The 19,954-nt window shown below is 44.9% G+C and overlaps 1 protein-coding gene across 1 annotated transcript; it reads right to left on the bottom strand.

The window, feature by feature from the left end:
• Nucleotides 1-14,840: 14,840 nt before the first annotated feature.
• On the bottom strand, nucleotides 14,841-15,863 carry LOC132393783 (transcription factor SOX-1-like). Its single transcript, XM_059969178.1, has one exon. The coding sequence runs from the start codon at nucleotides 15,861-15,863 to the stop codon at nucleotides 14,841-14,843; it is 1,023 nt and encodes a 340-aa protein (XP_059825161.1).
• Nucleotides 15,864-19,954: the final 4,091 nt, after the last annotated feature.

The following is a 19,954-nucleotide window of genomic DNA, read 5'->3' as shown; positions in this document are numbered from 1 at the left end:
ATAAAGTGCTCTGCTAACTACTATGCTACCGGGTCACCCTTAACTTGCAGAGAAATAGAGAAAAAAAATTCTTCATCCCCTCCCTCCCTTACCTTCCCACTCACCTGGCTTCAACTAACACCTGTCAGCTTGTACTCCTTCCACTCCATCCTCAATCTCTCTATTCCCGCCCCCCCCCCCCCCACTTTATATTCTGGCTTCTTCCTTTCCAGTCCTCATCTCCTGATAAAGGGTCTTAGTCCAAAAAGTCAACTGTTAATTCCTCTCTGTAGATTGCTGCCTGACCTGCTGAGTTCCTCCAGCACTTGGTGTGTCTGTGTTACTCTAGATTTCCAGCATCTGCGGAATCTCTTGTGTTTGGGAATAAAAATCATCTTCCCCTTCTCTTCAGATATGTGGTTGATGAAGAGCTGTGAATACTACAACTTTGTTTGAAAGGTTGAGAAAGAGCAAACATAGAAACCAAAGCCAGGCCTGGCAGTTTACTTATTGATTGAGAGACAGCATTGAATAGGCCTGGCCTTCTGGCCCTTCGAGCTGCACTGCTCAGCAATGCCCCCCCCCTCTGCCCCCCAATTTAACCCATGGGACAATTTGCAATGACTGTTTAACCTACCAACTGGTACGTCTTTGGACTGTGGGAGGAAACCATGCAGTCACAGGGAGAATGTACAAACTCCTTACAGGCAGCAGCAGGAATGGGTCACTGGTACTGTAAAGTGTTGTGCTAACCACTATGCAACTGTGCCGCCCTGGCCTACTATTTAGCTGAGCAGTCGCAAAGCTTTTACAAACAGTAATCACAAGAAAGAATAATTAACCAGAGGAATCTGAATTAATAAGAGACTCAGTTGGATTTATTGAAGCATTTGGTTTGACTAACCTGATAGAGCATTTAGAGAAGGTAATATTGAAGGTGTTGAGGACAACATATTGAAAAATTCATACACAAAGAAGTTAGGTAACTTCCGTAGAGCATGAGTGCCAGTAGCAGCACAGATTAAAAAGTCGCTTAGCAACAGAAAACAGAGTTGTGCTCAAACTGAAGATTTGTTGTTCTCCTGGGACTGGTGCTTGAATTGTTACTTCTCCTTTAAATTTTCATGTAAAAAATATAGACATGTATGCAAGTTGTAAGCTTTCAAATTTTGAGGATAACTTAAATCTTGGAACTGCATCAAACAGTAAGGAAGATAGAATTAATGTAGGTAAGCCAGTGAAGGATGAAATCTGGTACAGGGGAGTGTAAAGTGATACAATATTAATGAAGAACAGGGAAACAATATGGGCCAAACAATGGAATTCCAAAACAGGTGAAAGGACAGATTTATGAAAATTATCTCAGGAACAAAAGGGTTAACTAATGAGGAGTGTTTGATGGCTCTGGGCCTGTATTTGCTGTATTTAGAAGGATGAACGGGGATTTTTAAACCTATTGAATATTGAAAGGCCTAGACCAGGAGTTCCCAACTGGGGTTCACATACCCTTTGGTTAATAGTGGGGTTCGTGGCATATAAAATGGTGGGAATCCTTTGCCTAAATACAGTGGACATGCAGAGGATGTTTTCTGTAGTGGGGGACTCTAGTCCCAGAGGGCACAGACTTGGGATAGAGGACGTCCATTTAGAACAGAGATGAGGAGGAATTTCTTTAGTCAGAGGGTGATTAATCTGTGCAATTCATTGTCACAGACAGCAGTGTAAGCCAAGTCAGTGGGTATAGTTAAAGTGGAGGTTGAAAGGTTCTTGATTAGTAAGGGCATCAAAGGTTACAGGGAGAAGGCAGGAGAATGGGGTTGAGAGGGATAATAAATCAGCCATGATAGGACTGCAGCGAAGACGTGATGGGCCTAATTCTGCTCCTTATGTCTTATGGTCTTACAGATAGAGATATGGACAATCATAAGTGATTGCCATGTCAAGGCATGGGGGAAGTTGAGGTTTGGGAGTGCAGACTTTCAGAGAGTGCAGGCAGCAGAATTTGATTAAGCTAGAGGCAGATTGGTTCCAGTTAAACAACGGGATAACAATTACTAGGGGTGGATGGGAATGTGGTGGATGGGAAACTGCATCTGGTGCAGTGAACACTGCACTTGATAGGCAGATCACCCGCACAGAGAAGAAGGTGGATAATAATTTCAGGCAAAATAGAAGATATTCGTTCCACCCTCTGTACTACAAGCATCTGCCCACTGGATGGTTTGAATTAGAATTTCAAGCTAATTCAACCATTTCGATTTTCAAAAAAAAAACATTAAGTATCTTTAGACAAAAGAAATCATATTGCATTATTGATAGCATTCAAACCATAAAAAATGCACAATGTGTAACAGCGTGGACAGTGAGCCTATGCTGCACGGTAGGCTGGGTGGATCTCTGTGTAAACCCTTACTCCGTGGCAGTGACATATCGCGAGTATAACAGTTCAGAAGCGATGCCAGGCACAACTGTGGCGCGACTCCAAATTGCACAAATGGATTTAATGCACTGTTCCTGGGAAACAAATGGTGGGACTCAGGAGGAGATGTCGTCACGAAGCACTGGATTAAGAGCCTGTGACAATAGGAAACATATCAGTGTGGACTTGTCTGATAAGGCTCTCACGAGGAATTTATTGGCGCAGTTGTTATTTCTCTTTCTTTCTAATCTGGTTCAGCACATTGGTTCCATGCAATCTGTCTCCATAATCTCCTGTGACAGAATCACAACCAATGGCAGGCTGTAAATGCGAGAGAACAGAAATATGCTAACGCCCGATAAAGTGCTGCTCATTACCTGTATTTAGGACGGTGTTAGATATGGACCGCCTTTAAATCAGTAAACAACCAGTCGAGGCGTATTTTAGTGAGAAATATATTGGATAGGGGAAGATAAGGAGCACGAACAACGGGGAATGGTCATGGGGTCGCTTTGCACCTTCTCAATGGTGGTCCTGAGCATTAGAAACCACTGTATTAAGCCAAATCCGCTCGGTGTGTGTGTATGTGTGTGTGTGTGTGTGTGCGTGTGTTTAGCAAACGCCAGTGAAAAGGGGTTGTGAAGTGCTTTTAAATAACTGAGTCAAACTATAATACATGCGAATTGTAAATCTAATGTACAATCGAATCTAAAATAAGGAAATGGCAAATGGGAAGAAAGTTATCTCACATAAATAGCCACGGTGAGCTCGATTCTTCCACAACTACAGTCGATGCTGTCTTGTTCCAGTTGTCGAGGGCCTTGGAGAGACCGAACCTGACGTAATTCTCTCCTAACCTACTGCACGGAGGAAGCGTATCGAAGATTTTCTAAATCGGCTCCAGGGTGGGCGATTTTGCCTTACAGTGAGGCGATTGGGACCGTATTCTCTAGAGTTCAGGAGAGGTGATCTCGCTGAAGCTACAAAATTATAAACAGCTTTGCCAGGCAAGACATAGGCTGGGGTTCGACCAACTGGGGAGTCCAGGAGGGCACAGTTTGAGAGTATTGGATTTCTCTAAACTGCAGGACAGTCGAGATTGATAGATGCCTGGATTTTCTGAAATTGCGGGCTATGTGGATAGAGCTGGAAAATAGTCCCGAGATAATCATCCATGGGTTTATTGAACAGGAACAGACTCGAAGGGCCGAAGGGCCAACGTGTCTTCTTGATCTGTGCTCTTATGTTCGAACTCTTTTAAGAGGATCCCTCTGCGCGAAATATGATCTAGAGTCACAAAGTTAACGAGAAAATCAACAGGGATACAGGCCATTCGGCCCAACCAGCCCATGCCGAACACATACCCACTCAGCTGGCCGCAATTTCCTGCGTTCGGCCCATGTCTAAGCCCCGCCCATTCATTTATCTATCCAAAAGATCCTTAAATGATACTACAGCACTTGCCTCAATCACTTTCTCTACCAGCTCATTCTATATATTCACCAGTCTCTGTGTGAAAAGGTTGCTCCTTAGGTTGCTCATACAAATTTCCCTTCTCAACCCAAATTTCTGTCCCCTAGTTTTGGACTCCCCTACCATGTCCAACAGAAAAGACTGTTGTCGTCTACCCTATCCATACTTCTCATTTGCTTCCCACTCTGGAGTTTATAGTAAATGTAGTATCCACGTCCACTTTCCCCCTCTGTGCATATCTGGGACCTTTGTGGATTTAATTTATTTAAAACATCTGTGGATCACTCAATAATTTATTACAGTCGGGCAGAAAAGTCCAGCATTGAATAAGTTGTCGCAAAAGTAGCTGAAATTCTATAGCATCCAATAAAGTGAAATAATTTCAAGGATTACAAGAAAAAGTTGCACTCTTCTTTTACTGAGGGGCTCGCTAAATCAAAAAGATGCACAAGAGCTGAAAACTACAACAAGGTTTGATTCTGAGGCTCTAAAACTTAGACTTGAAAGATCGTGGGTCCGTGTGGTGACAGACGATACTGCAAATCCTGGAAGCTAGACAAAATAGCAAAATTGTCCACTTTCCAGTTTCCACCTACCCTCAAATTCACTTGGTGTACTTAAATAAGAAATATGAAGTTTTGCACTTTGGGAGAGCAAATGTAAAGAGACAATACATTGACAAGACTTTGACGGTGATGATGAGCAGAGTGACCTTGGAATCCAAGTCCACAGCTCACTGAAAGTGGCTGCTCAGGATGACAGGGTGGTATAAAACGGCAAGTGGCACGATTGCCTTTATTAGTCGAGGAACTGAGTTTAAGAGTCAGGGAGCTATGTTGCAGCGTTATGAAACTCGAGTTGTCCTGCATTTGGAGTATTGCAATCAGTTCTATAGTTACCCATTATAGGAAGGATGTGGAGGCTTCGGAGAGGGTACAGCGGAGATGCAGGAAGCAGCCTGGACTTGCGGGCATGTGCTATAGGGAAAGGTTAGACGAACTTGAACTGTTTTCTCTTGAGTGGCGAAGGCTGAGGAGAGAGACTTATAAGAGAGGCATGGACGGAGTAGAAAGCAAGTATCGTTTTACCCAGGGTTGCAAGGTCTAATACCAGAGGGTATGCATTTAAGGCAAGAGCAAGTAAGTTCATAGAAGATGTGCAGGGCAAGTTTTTGCTTTACACAGAGAGTGGTGGGTGCCTGGAATGCGCTGTCAGCGGTGGTGATAGAGACGAATATGATAGAGGCGTTTGAGTGCATTAAATTGCAGGAATTGAAACAATATGACTATTGTTAAAATACATTATTAGTTTAGTTGGCTATTTCGTTACTAATGCAGGCTGAAGGGCCTCTTGTGTTTTTCTGTTCAATGCTTTATACTGTCTATCTCTTTCATACTGGTTGTCAATGTAACTCGTCAACTAACCCTCGGCACACGGACTTCACCATCCCTTTTGATTGAATACACTTAGACAACTCCTGCACTTATAGGAAAGTTTATGAAGAACTGATTGGCAGCTTATTTTCTCTCTGTGTATGACATAAGAACAACGTGTTGGTAATGATGTAATACACAGAAACCTAAAGCAAATAATTAATGCCAATACAGATTGAAAAAAATTGGAACAACTGATCAACCCACTAATCAATAACTGTTCAACAAATGTTGACTTGCTCCCCGTGCACGCTTTCTATCCATTTCTCCTATTTTAATCAGATTATTCATAACTGACTTATAATACTATATTGTTTTGCAACAGGATACAACGCAAAGACAAAACTTTACTATAAATTACAAAAAGTAAATAATTAGTGCCAAAAAGAATACAAGGTAGTGTTCATAGGTTTACCATTGCTTCCCTCGCATACTCGATTGTCCAATCTTCGTCAGTTTTACCGGGCGATGATACACTCACCAGAATCACTGATCACAAAGCCCAACGTATACTGACCACAATCACTGATCACTCTGCCCAACATATACTCACCACAAACACTGATCACACCGCCCGACCTTCACTCACCCCAATCTCTGATCACACTGCCCAACGTGTACACACCACACTACACTTAAATTTACTGTGAAGCTCCGTTAGATCAGCATTTTATTCCCCATGATAATGTTGTTGTAACTTTGCTAATTAACCAGCTCTTACTTCACGATGTTACAAATGTTATCTCATTCTCTTCTCCCTCTTCCCTGTCCTGTTGAGTATTTTCAGTATTTTCCACTTTATTTCTCTTTCAGGCGGTTCCCGTGTTGTTTACTTGACACATTGACGGGGAGGGGGGCGCGGCGAGCACACTTGTTGTGTCATTGGACCAACAGTCCAGGTAAATATGCGTTGAAATCGCACCAGTCTGAAAATCGAAAATGATATTAATTCAATATAAAATATATGAGTGATATTAGTAAGCACCCTGAACTTGTGAAATTATCTGAGTGCCGTAAAGGCAACAGACTTATGGCAAAGGAAGATTGCCCCAAACTGATTTGGTCGACACATAGCTCCAGATTCAAGTTACGTGGTTCATCCTCAATTGATCGCTGCAATGACCCAAAAAAGTAACCAGTGTCCCACGCTCCATGAATAGTACGGGAAAACAAAACATTAGATCTTTCCAAGAACTCGGGAGGTTGGGAGTAAAAGCTTGTATTTTAGTGGCTGCGAATCCTAAACATTAATAGTAAAATGATTCACACAGTCTTTCGTGTGTTCATAAACATTCACTCTTCCTTCCTCCGCTTCAAGTTTGTGCTCACCATCACCTCTCCCATGTTCATAATTGGTCCTTCTCCTCAACCCTTGTGCACTCTCCCAATGCTCACCGCCCCTCTTCTGCTCACATCAGCCCCACCTCCCAGTACTCATACCTGCCCATGATTGCCCATGATGCCCTAATCAGTGTGCTCGCCTGGCAGGTAAAATCCAAATCGAATCGGCACAGAAACCATGTTGGAGCCAGATTGCAAGAATCTATCCAACATTACAAACAAATTAAAATAAAAAATGGTCAACCTTGGAAACGCTCAACAGTTTAGGCAGCCCCTATTCAACATTCTTCATCGATATTGCAAGTTTTTCATTACATCTGTACTTCTGCATAAGACAAAAAAAAACTCTTTGACTTAGACAAGTGCTAAGCTTTCCAGCGTCTGCAGTTCTTTTTTTTTAAATTCCTGTTGAAATAACCTTTCCTGGTCCAACACGAGGATAATGGTTTAGGTAGAGTGAAGAGTACTTCGGTGTGGATTTAATTGCCCGGTAGATGCCTCAGTTAAATAACAGATAATACTTTCAGAACAAAAGGACCAATTTTTATTAAAAACTAATTATTTCACAAGCTAATATGCTAATTATATTGAAATAGCAAAGCCGCTGTTGATCTAGTTCTTAATGATCCATCTGACATCTTATCTGAGCCATTATTTTCTTATCAAACTTGATCAAATGATAGAACTTTCACCTCATTAGATACCACCTAAAGACACCGATTGCGGTTCAAAACAGGAATTAAATTCTTTCATCTTGACTGGCATCTCATACCCTTTTTATAAATCCAAAATCTGTACAATTGAGAATAGGTTTCTCTCACCTCTTCTTGTTATTGCAAAGGCTCGGAAGGCATCGACCCTGACTGGTCTTTGCGTGACTTGGTTTAGTTACGCCATTAGCTCTGTCTAGGCTTCACCGGGACCATCAAGCCTTTCTGCTTAAACGGACTTGTCTTCAAACTTCCCTGGGGACAAAACTCGCCTGTTTTGGTCACAATTTTGTCACGATTTATGCAAACCACTTTCACTCTGGATTTCCTGCCCCCCTTCCCCCACTGCACTGACGATGGAAAGGTCCTATAGAAACTTTCAGAGTAGCACACAGAAACGGTGGAGGAACTCGGCAGGTCAGAAGGCATCCGTTGAGAGGAGCAAACGGTCGACATTCCGTCGTGACGCTCGACCCTTCGTTCCTCACCACAGATGCTGCCTGACCTGCTGAGCTCCTCGGATTTTCAGTATCTGCAGAATTTCTTGTAATTAAAGTAAACTTTAATTGCTTTCTCTGTCGACGCTGGCACTCAGTTGGCTGAGGTTCGCTTTGTTTTTAAGTGAACGGTAGCTTCAATAAAATTGCTTACCAAATCGCTGAATGATTTTACTTTTAACTCAAAACTGAAACCAACTTTTTGGGTTAAATTAAGAAAAGAAAGCTGAATTGCTTCCGCATGTTTGTTTCTTCCGGGTAACCTAAGAGTTTGACGCCACGAAGGATGCAGACGGAGTTTCTTTTTATATATAAAAAACACTAAATGTATGCATGTCAAAGTCGCTGTTTTATTGTTTCTACCGAGACCAGAATGGGCTAGGTGCCAGATTTCTAATGTTTGCGGTCCCTTTGACCCCTGTATCAGCTGATTCATGGTGTCGTGATCCATGAAGTACCAGAGACTGCGGGATTGGCTGTCCGCCTGGAGTTCGGGAAATCTGACCTGGCTGATTTTGCTGCTGGCGAGGGAAGATTTCAATCCTGAAACAAACCGGTGCAAAGGCACATAGGCCCGCAAACCCTGGATGGGATGACTGTTGGGATTTCCTACACGAACCCTGGATCCTGATGTTAAATCCAAGTACATGTTCTATTCATTAAAAATGGATTTTCCAACTTGCCCAGCAGATTCATTTAACTTTGAACGTGAAGCTGGTCTTTGCCTCCGAGTTGACTACACACATCTAAATCTATCGAAAGCAGAGGTCTACAAAGCAAGTAGGCCAAGAAGTGAGGAATGTGGATATTTAACGGCATGACAATCATATGTCCGTATGACTGAACGAGTCTTTTGAAAGTAATATGCTTACATCTTTAATTGCAAGCCTGCTGACACGCAGCTTGGCAGACGGAATTTATCCGCCAGCAGGTAAAGGGGAGAACTTCTTGCAAGCACCGTGGTTCAGCACACTGTCCAGGCACTGCACACTCTCCATTTCCACTCTGCAAAGGTTCCGCCTAACACTGTCTGGAATCTACCAACACACAGCAAACTATGTTGCAGGACCTTTCCCGGAAGCTGTCCATGCTTTACACCGGCCATTATCCAGACCCACAGCATTTCTCTGAACACCCCGACCTTCAGCACAAACTCCGGATGAGCCGGAGATCAAAGCTCGCCGCGACACCGACAGCAGATCGAAAAATACCGAAGACGTTATGAAGCCCAGATGCTACGAGGCATTTAGGATTGGCTGACCGGTCGCAGTTCTCTACGTTGTGGTTCCAACGTGACTTTACAACCAAAACACACAATATAAAGCATCCTAATATGGCGTTTAGGACCCTCAATGATGAAGCCGGGTACAGACGGACAGACTGGTCAGCGTTGATTGCATTGTTAGATTTGGCGATCTGACCAAGCGTGAGCAAGTATTGTACTTCACGCAAGGGGTTAGGGTCAAAATACACTAGAGTCAAAATGTGAGCTGTTAATTGACGCGAGTTTCGGTTTAACTTCCTGGGCGACAGTATTTGTAGTTATTTTTACAGATGGCCACCATTGCAGTAGGGTTGAGAGCGGTGTTAGCAAGAATGTAGAGCTGGCAGGAGATCGCATTTTAAGCAAGAGGAGGAAGCCGATCCCCATGAAAACGTATAAATCCGATGGCGGATTTTGGCCTGAGGGTTGTTTGAGTTCTGGTTGAAAATTTAACCAGATAAGTTGCAGGTAAAGCGTGAACTATCTCACACTAAGGGGGCGAGTTCTTTCAGAACAATATATTCAATTATTTATTAGAGATAAAGAGCGGACCAGAACCTTTCGGCCCAACGCGCCGTACCGCCGGCAACCCACCTATTCAACCCTAGCCTAACCACAGGACAACTTGCAATGACCAATTAATCTACTGGTACGTCTGGGACGTCTTTGGACGGTGGGAGGAAACCGAGGCAACCCGGAGGAATCCCACGCGGTTACGAGGAGAACGTACAAACTCCTCACATACAACGTCGGAATTGAACTCCGAACATTGATGGGAGGGAGGTTTCAGGAGGTTCCCGTCGCTCCTTCCGAATCTCAGAAACATTTTCTCTTTTGATCTGATCTACAAACGCGCTAAATTTAGATGTATTAAATGCTCTTTAGTTGAATAAAAAGTAACAAGATGGTGCAATTTTTTTATACCACCCTGACTCGTTATTTGCAGTTTTTCATGGGTCTCACCGTTGTTTCAAATACCGGATTGATTCCCATCCTTCTTTAGATCCTCTGAAGCCACTCAGGGGCTCAGCCCAGACTGGTGTACTTTCCCAAGCTCTCTCTCTCTCTCTCTCTCTCTCTCTCTCTCTCTCTCTCTCTCCTCTCCTCTCTCTCTCTCTCTCTCTCTCTCTCTCTCTCTCTCTCTCTCCTCTCTCTCTCTCTCTCTCTCTCTCTCTCTCTCTCTCTCTCTCTCTCTCTCCCTCTCTCTCTCTCTCTCTCTCTCTCTCTCTCTCTCTCTCTCTCTCTCTCTCTCTCTCTCTCCTCTCTCTCTCTCTCTCTCACACACACACACACACACGCACACACACACACACCTTCCTCAAATGTTCTTTTCCTCAGACCATCAGAGGCTCTGTCAGCTCTCTGAAGGCGATGTCGAATTTCATCTACACCGCTTCCTCGGCTGAACTACAAGGTCTGGAAGTGAGCTACTAGTGGGATAAACGAACCAATACCGTCCTCGGAAGCACTGAGGCGCTATCTGCCCTCAGTCCACTCAATGCTAGACACCAGATTCCCGAAACCAAAAGAAAATCGTCTCGAGCAGCGTCAGGGCAAGAGATTGCATGACAGGGCAGCGAAAACGATTCAGGGTGTTGTCAAAGCCTCCTTGAGAGAGTGTAGTGTTCTAATAAGACCTGAATCCTTGCGGCAGAGCCGTTGGAAACCAAAGCGTTAGAGAAAGAAATAAGAGCGCGCGGCAGTACAGCAATTGCGGCGAGGGGAGCGCGCGCGGTGTCAAACTACCTACCCCTACCCGCTCCGTCAGCCGTGCCTCAACCCAACTGTTTGAGAGCTCCGCAGCTGACAACATCAGTTTCGTAGCACCGAGTCATCCTGGATGCGAAGGACCGAACCGGACGAGGGCGGCTCCCATTGCGATAGGTGCCATCTAAAGACAGATCACAATTAAACCGAAGCTCGCATCGACTGATGGCACCAAAATTTGATCCAGGTGTACTTTTATGATTTGATCCGAACCCGTAAGCGAAAACATCACCTTTACATGGGATCACTTCCACGCCCTCGGGAGAGCTCCCATGTAACTACCAGCTTGCAATGAGCAAAGGCAGAGAGGCCTCGGCCGCTCTCTGTGGCACCGGACTCTGTGGATGGTAACTGCGGCCAGACGAGACAAATTTGCCCGGCAATTATGCTCTGCACCGGAGGGGAGAAGTTTTCTATAACTTAAAAATATAATTCTTAGAAATAGGCATAGAGGAGAGGAAGCACTAGGCCCCAGTGCACCATAACCCCCTTTAAACAGCTTTCCTTTAAACACTGCAGGTGAACAAACTACCAGAGACGAAGGCACGTCTCCCTGGATGACGAATTATTCCCAGTGCAAGCCACCGCCTTCCTACAAACTATGAACAGAGGAGATTCTGCAGACGCTGGAAATCCAGAGTAACACGCACACAAGCTGCCGGAGAAACTCGGCGGGTCGGGCAGCGTCTATGGAGAGGAATAAACAGTCGACTTTTCGGGCCGGGACCCTCCATCGGGACTGGGCAGCCTGCTGATCGAGATGTGCTCCAGTCCTGGTGAAGGCTCTCGGCCCAAAACGTCGGCTCTTCGTTGCTGTCTGATCGGCTGAGTTCCCCCAGCATGTTGTGAGTGTTACGACATCTTGATATTGAGGTTAGTTACGCGGATTGTCGACTCCATTCCATGCGAAAGGTTTTAGGTATAATTTATTGACACTTAAAAAGTGACACTTCGCTTGTGGGCGCAAACGCTTAAAATACGTATAACTCTCAAAGTTCTCTGCACGGGTCGATCACGGGTTAAATTTCCTAATTACTGAACATCGTATTAGAATTTACAAGTGGGTAGACAAGTTGACTAGTAAATAGTTTGGGAACCAACAGAGAGAGAGAAAAAAAATCAAATAATATCCTGCAGATGTCGGAAATCTGAAATAAAAACAGAAAATGCTGGTAAGGTAGTGCCTTCAGTGAGAGAAGCAGACTTAATTTTGCTTTGGTCATCTGTTCCGATGAGACACCGCCCGATGGAATGCTCTTCTCTTCACAGACGTACTTTGAGGTTCAGACTTAGCAAAGGGTTAATAAAGATAAATAATCAAATTCCCCAGAAACGGGTTCTGCTACCATCACACATTCTGTGACCACAACATCCCTTGGCAAACATTTAGGACCAACTCTGGAGGGGAAACGCATCATGTCTGAATGCTTCCTGCTCACAATATTTGAAAACATTTATTAAACTTCGATATAAAATAACAAATCAAAAAAGAAGACATATGTGACATTTCAAAGTTCGTAAATGCAAAAAAAGGGTAAATGACAGAAATGACGTTTGAGGAGACCTAGGCGTTCAGAGAAACCCTAGTACCTCAATTTATTAAATACCGTGACAAATGAACATTCAAATTCAAGCTACCAGCGGACAAAAGCCACTTTTACCCAAACATGAGATTCTGAGCAGAAATTGTATTTAATGTGCATCCTACATTTAGTTCACTCGAATGCCTATCATCTGTGAAGATAAAGTTTTAAAAAACGCACAATAGTAATCGCACAGATGATATTGTAATTCTGGAACCAGAAACATTTGCAAGTCGCCCATGTAATGAACACCCCCCCCCCCCCCTTTCATGGCATGGATACAATTTGAGCATCGAGTATCCCTAATGAATTTCGTTGCCGCCATTTTTAGAGACCATTCGTTAAGATATATATCTGAAGCACAAATATCGAAATATTAAACAGTTCGGCCCATTGCTTCGCCGAGACTGTGGCCGCTCCTGTTGTGCTTTCTGGTAGAGCATGAAGTGCGGCGAAAATTAACCCTCATCTTAACGCAGTGGCTCCTTTATTGCCAACCGCTGAGTATGTAAGGCAGCGGCGGGAATAGGAAAAGGGACACTCCGGTGAATTCCGTCAACAGCATATTTTAAATAGATTTTGGTTTATAGTCTATAAAACTACTTCAATGGTCTTTAAAGTTATGTATGGCTTAATAAAATGCTGTAACAAATTTTGCGATTGAATTCTGACCTAATCAAATAACTTCTTCACGGGAACATTTAGTTGATTTTCTTCGCTTGCTAGATAGTTACCTGGGATATTGTACAAATTAAATCTGAAATAGATGAACACAATATTTAGACTCGAATTCAATCGCCTATTAACCGGCATCGTGAAGAAAGTGGCGGGTTATTAGTTTTTATGTTGATAAACTGAAATTAAAATGTTTTGTCTCATTAAATCATCATTGCATTTAATGAAACGCGGCGTAACGTTGTAACCCGTCAGCTAGCCAACATTCAGAGTGGCGATTATCTGAAGGCATAGCATGAGCATTTGCCATATGAGTTCTGGTTGAGAAATTCTGACCAACAGTGTCAACGTCAGTGGCCCTTTCCTTTTTAGGGGAGAAAATAAAATATTGCTCGCTTGTTCATACTGTATTCTCTCTCCCTGTTTATTTACTTATGTATATATTTAGAGAGAAATTTGTTCTCCCTCGTGCTCTCTGAAAAGTATTTTTTGATGTCCGGAGTGAAATATCTGCAAGTTTTAACCACATCAGGTCCTTGCTTCGAGTAACCCAGGATTCTCCCCAGCCAAACTATCCCAAGTGGACTGCCGAAATGGAGACACAGTTCGTACAGGTCAAATGATTCTTTCCCATAGAAACGGCGGCATTTAATTTTTTTAAAATGCTGTAACATTTAAATAATTAAATCGTCACAATTTAAAACACAACATACGGAATTGTTCCTGGAAAGAAGGAAAATCAACTGGACTGATTTGGGAGATATTGGCCCCAATTAACCACGCTGTTGATTCACCGCCACTAAGATGCATTCCGCTGAAGCAGGCGAGCTGCAATCAAGCATTGCGGTTCGGATTTAATGGACTATTTCCACGAGTCCTGGTGTTTTAGTTTAATTATTCCGGGATTAGAATGCAAACTATCCGAGCACAGGACGGGTGGTATTTTCGGTAACAATTAAGGGAATTAAAACAAAATTGAACGCTGCAGCCAGTTTTTAAAGCAGTTTTATGCGTAAAGAGGTATTGTCCAAAAGCACATTTCAAAACGGAACCAGGAAAAGTAGAAATACAAATTATATACAACGGTTTATTGTAAAATTTATTATTTCAGCGGAGTTATTTTGCCCAGCACAAACGTCAGCGTGTGCAGAAAGGTCTTTAGTGATCTATTTACATTGGCTGTTGGAATCCACTGGCATATTTTAGAATATAATTATCTCCGTGATTTAAAGTAAATATTACAATGCAAAGAAATCGGAGCTAGTTTCAAATACAGAAACTGACATGGGTCACAAACCTGCAACTAAAAGCGACTGTAATCTCCTATAAATTAAGTTGAAAGACTGGTCCGTGGTAAGAATGTCCATAGTATGTGAGATGTGGTTGGTGGGGTGGAGGGGGATGGGGGGTGCTGTTGATTTTCACATTACTCAGTTTCGAGCAATTCTGGAGTATATGGAGGCAGCGCGAGAGCGCAATCTGGGAAAATTCCAACAGTCGGCAATTAACATAGTTAGTAATCCTCCCAATTGCCCGGAATGATAAATACTGTACAAAGCCTTGGTAATAAAACATTTAGATTCTGTTTAAAAGGTATGTGCACTAAAGTTAGAGCCAACAAATGTCCGCAGTTCACTCTTTTTTTAAAACAAGAACACCAAGAGCAGCTTTGAGTGAGTTCGTTCTCCAGGCCCAACATTCACATATGAGTTAGTGGGATGGTCCCATTCACGCCCGTGGCCGGGCTCTGATAGTGCTGAGCAAGCGGCAGCAGTCTGTTGGGAGATGGGTCGCCGGCTTCTCCGCCTGCCGGTAAGTACATGCTGATCATCTCCCTCAGGTCCCCGGAGCAAGGTGGGCGAGAATGCGGGGGGCTGGGAGCAGGCTCCGATTTGACCATTGAGCCCAGTTGGATGGCGCCGGGGGGCTGGTGGCCGTAGCCAGAGGAGAGGGTACTATAGGAGGGGGAGCCACTCATATAGCCCTGCGTGCTGGCGAGTGGGCTATACTGGATGGGCATGTCGTAGCGGTGGAGCTGCTGCGGATGGTGATGGTGGTGATGGACGGCCGGTCCGCCGGCGCCCCCGCCGCCTCCGCCAGTGCTCCCTGCTCCCCCTCCTCCTCCTCCTCCCCCGACCGCTGCCAGCGCCGGGTGCTGGGTGTAAGATAGTTGCTCCTGCATCATGACCGCGGCCGCCGCTGCTGCCGCCGAACCGGGGTAAGAGCCATTCGCCCAACCGTTCATGTGACCGTAAGCGCCGGCAGCTCCCGCCCCGTCCAGCCGCTGATTTAAGGCTACAGGCGGACCGAGGGCGCCGGGGCCTTGAGGCAGCAAAGCGGCCGGCAAAGAGTACTTGTCCTTCTTGAGCAGAGTCTTGGTCTTACGTCGGGGCCGGTACTTGTAATCCGGGTGCTCCTTCATGTGCAACGCCCGGAGTCTCTTGGCCTCGTCGATGAAGGGCCGCTTTTCGCCCTCGGACATTAACTTCCACTCGGCTCCCAGCCGCTTGCTGATCTCCGAGTTGTGCATCTTGGGATTCTCCTGAGCCATCTTCCGCCGCTGTCCCCGGGACCACACCATGAAGGCGTTCATGGGTCGCTTGACTCGCTCGCCACTCAGTTTGCCGTTGGCGCCCTGGGCCGGCACAGTGGTCCCGCCACCCGCTGGACTGATCTGATGCCCCGGAGACTGCAGCTCACTCTCCATCATCAAACTATACATTCAAGCGGCACCAGGGTCTGTGAACAGGAGCGGGGAAGTAACCGGTGAGTGTGCGGCTCCCGGGTCCGAGCCCCCGTCCCTGCCGAACTCGAAGCCAACGCAATCTTTCCCTCTTTTTGCGCAAAAAATGGCAAAGTTCTCTTTGTGTGGAATTTCCTCTGGCTGGAAGCGATACGGAGACTCCCGATTTGGCGCCGATGACTGGAACCGATATGGTGTTGCTAGTTTTGGAACCGGTTCAGAGTTCTCCAGTTTGGAACCGATTCAGAGTGCCTGGGTTTGGAATCGGTGCAGAGTTGCTAGGGATGCGCCGAGCGTTGCTCTCTCTGCCGCTGCCGCTCTTGCCCAGAGTTATTCGCTTGTGGTTTCCATGTGGGGAGAAGGTAACGCAGAGAAAGGGCCCCGGGGATGCAGATTGACAGCTATTAAATGAGTTTGCGGCAGCCAATGGGCTAGCGCCCTGGGCGAGGTTCAACTGAATGGTTGTGACGTAAGGGGGGGGGGAAGAAGAGAGAGAAAATCTATTAATTAGATAAAGGTTGCGAAGGGGGTGGGAAGTGAGCCGATGTCCTGAGTTTTTCGGCGATCGGGGATGGGGGAGGTGATGGTGATGAAGGGAGATGGAGGTTCTGGGGGCATAGGGGCGGAAGGGGGGGAAGGTGCTGTGGAGATTTTTCGGTACCAGTCCCGTGCACACCATTCAGGCACCCATCATCATCTGCAGGATGAGCATTGTGACGGATTCCGGGGCCGGTGGTTGAAGCGAGCAGCGTACAGCCAAAGCAGGGTATGTCCGGATAATGACCCGCACCTTTCATTGTATTTAGTTATAATTGAATTTCGGAATCTCAAGCCCCTTCGAACATTACAGAAGCCGCAGATATTCTTCCCCTGAGCGCGGTTTCCAATTACTGACTCTCTAAAGCAAGATACTGGTGCTGCTGGCTTTTTGCAGCGAGATCTGTGTTAAATCTACCGGATGCGTTTGTGCGAGCCCCAGAAATTTTTGACCAACACCCCACGCCCCATGCCCACCAGACACACACACACACACACACACACACACACACGAGTTTCCGAATTTGTCGGCCCACCCTCAACAGGTGCTGCTGTCAGGTGATGGTTTGACTGACAGCTGCGACACGTGGCCCTGGGAAGGGGCCTCTATCTGCCTCCTCTCCTGTGGGCAGTCTTTCAGTAGTCGGAAAGGGCACCGCCAATTATCAGCAGGGTAGATCCGAGACCAGCATCTGATACGCGAAAAGTTCCCGTTTAAAACGGGGTGGAAAGTCTGGGAGGGGGATGGAGGGCTATGGTCCGGTGCAGGTCGATGTGACTGGGCAGAATAATCATTCGGCACGGACTAGATGGGCCGAAGGGTCTGTTTCTCTGCGGTGTTCTACGTCTATGCGTAAAAGCAATCTGCACAAAAGGCTCAGTCCGGTGTCTCCGAATCTCCAAGTTTAGTCCCCCTGCTTTCGGTGAGACCAGTGTCAGTGCGAGAGAAAACGGAAACAACAGATTGAAGAGTAATTCCCTTCAGTAAAAATGAACCTCCTAAGAGTGGTGTAGAAGTTGAATACTGGAAGGAGTCGGGATGTTTCGGGATCTGTATGGTGAACTAATCTGATCACCATCCAGTTTCTGTTTCGTGGATTTAATTCTGACCGCAGATTTCCTCACCTTTGGAATAATGTTGCCTTTGATCGTTGTAATGAAACAAAAAGACGACTATTTTTGTGTGCTGGAAAGCAAATTGCCCGAAGTTGGCTGCTGGTTCCAATTATTCTCTGCGGTTATTTCTTGCACAGTTAGACTAGAAGTGCTAAAATACTTTATTGCGGTAGGTAATGGTTGGAGGTCAGGGGAGGCATCTGGTGTATGAGTCGTTTTACTTAGGTATCAATTAATCTGTTGAGCCACACATCACCCCTTCCCCGCATTTGCTCAACAGGCCAAGCAGCATCGGTTGAGAGAGAAACCGTGAGAAAATTCACGATTGAAATGATGAGAAGGATTCATTCCTTCCCGTCTCCATTGACCCCCCACCCTTACTGTCAGACAGATGAACAAACACTTGCATTACTGCAGCGCCTGTCCCGTCCTTTTCAAGCATGCCAAACCGCTTTACAGTCAACCAAGTAATGCTGGTAATATGGCAATATAAAGCTCTAATAGCTAGAGTCCGGCGTGTTTTTTTATATAAGTGCATCAAACACACGAGTAACTGCAGTAGTGGAAAATAAGGGGCTATTTTTGTCCCTCATGGTTGTCGGCGACGAACGCATCCACATAAAATTTGAAAGGTACACGAAATGAGGACGATTTAAGTATCGCCCTTGCACTACAGCCTTTCAGGAAGATATTGTGGGTGGTGAAGAAAAAGGCCGGAGCAAGAAGCCCTCCCACTTCGTGTTATGCCGCTAATTGGCTTCTTTGGTGTCCAGTGATGGTCTTTAAACAAATTAAGCGCTCTGCAGAAGTTTGTGAAGAATTACCATAGGAACAGAGGTTCATTTATTGCGCACACAATGCGGCGTAGAACCGCTCGGCCCCACCGCCGCTGGTTCAAATGAACTGCCAGTACTTACGGAAATCCAATTACATATTAGAATCCTATCTGGGCATTAGCAATTTGCTTTCACTGGGAGGCTTATTATTAAAGAGAAGATTAAAAGAAACGATAAAGCAGAGTCGAATGGAAGCGTCTTTCGTGGAATTCTCTGCTAGAGCATACACGGCCGTCGCCGTCTGCTGGCGGCGGCCAACGGTTGTAGTTATTCCAGCGGCCGGGAACAGCTAACCGTTTTAGCAGAAAAATAGGTGGCACAACACGGGAAAGGCGAACCACATGCACCATGGTGCTGTACAAATCACTTTAGGAAAGGCGAAGTGAAACAGTTCCCAGGGCCCGGGCGGAGAAACACAAATGTTTAAAATTATTTTAATCATTATTCCTTTAGTTCAACAAGAGCAGTTTGCAGGGAGACATACAACTTTTTCATGTTTACTCATACAATTATACAAATTTTAAAAGCCTTAGTAATGTGAAATTCAGGAATTAAGGAGATGAAATCAATTAGTTCGGAAACCTCGTCAAAGCCAGCCTCAGAGGAGACGGCGCCGTAAACAATCCTCGCAGATATCATTCAAATTTCACAGATGACCTACTCTGAAAACCTCAATCAGTTTCTAATTGAGGGGAAAGAAAATATTGCTTCCTACACTAGGACTAACGATTTAATCATTATATCATACACTATGGCTTTTAATTAGGCTAATGCTGATACTGTATGGTAAACGATAATTCAATACAGTTTGTGATGAGTTATATAATTGGGTTAACAGGCAGGCAGTGGGAACACGTCAATATTCAACATTCAAGCTGCGTAGCCACTAGATTCAATAAAAGGAAAGTCTTGTATTGGATACAGCACGGGGAACAAAACTACACACTCTAAACCTGCACGGATATTCGCAATACAACGCTGCTCTCGACCCGGCACCAGTATATCGTTTAGCTTCACCGCGTACAAGGCCTGGCTGGGTACATCAACTGCAGGGAGCAAGTATATTTAGTTCCTACGTTGCTACGTTTAGTATTATCTTAAAGGCAAGGCGACGGGGTAATTTTTCGATTGTACGGATTCTCTGCAGGTCGAGCGCGACCTTTTTATATTTCATGGTAAAACAAATACAACAAAAATACCATGAAATCTGATGATATTCCTATTGCGTACGAATTTCTATCATTAGTTTTATGATGGTGTTCCATAACGTATTGATACTTATTAAAGGACACGTTCTGTAGTGGAATCATGTGTTACTGTCTCCCAATCGATCAACAGTCGTTTAAAATAATACAGTATAATTTGGTTCCCAGTTCTGAACAATACCCACGCTTAATTAATTTAAAATGCAGATGAAATGTTGAATGGTTTTTGTAAGTACAGAGCTAGATTAAAGAAGGCTATGGCATAATGAGAGGGGCTGATGTGTTCCTGAGGGTAAAAGACACAAAGACATCATTCAGACCCAGGTGCCTGGGAACTGACAGCTCCTTTTACGGGATCACAGTGACTGCGAGATAA

This window comes from Hypanus sabinus, chromosome 5, assembly GCF_030144855.1.
Source record: "Hypanus sabinus isolate sHypSab1 chromosome 5, sHypSab1.hap1, whole genome shotgun sequence".
Lineage (NCBI taxonomy): Eukaryota > Metazoa > Chordata > Chondrichthyes > Myliobatiformes > Dasyatidae > Hypanus > Hypanus sabinus.
The sequence above is the reverse complement of the archived record's forward strand: the minus strand, read 5'-3'. Positions and strand labels throughout refer to the sequence as shown.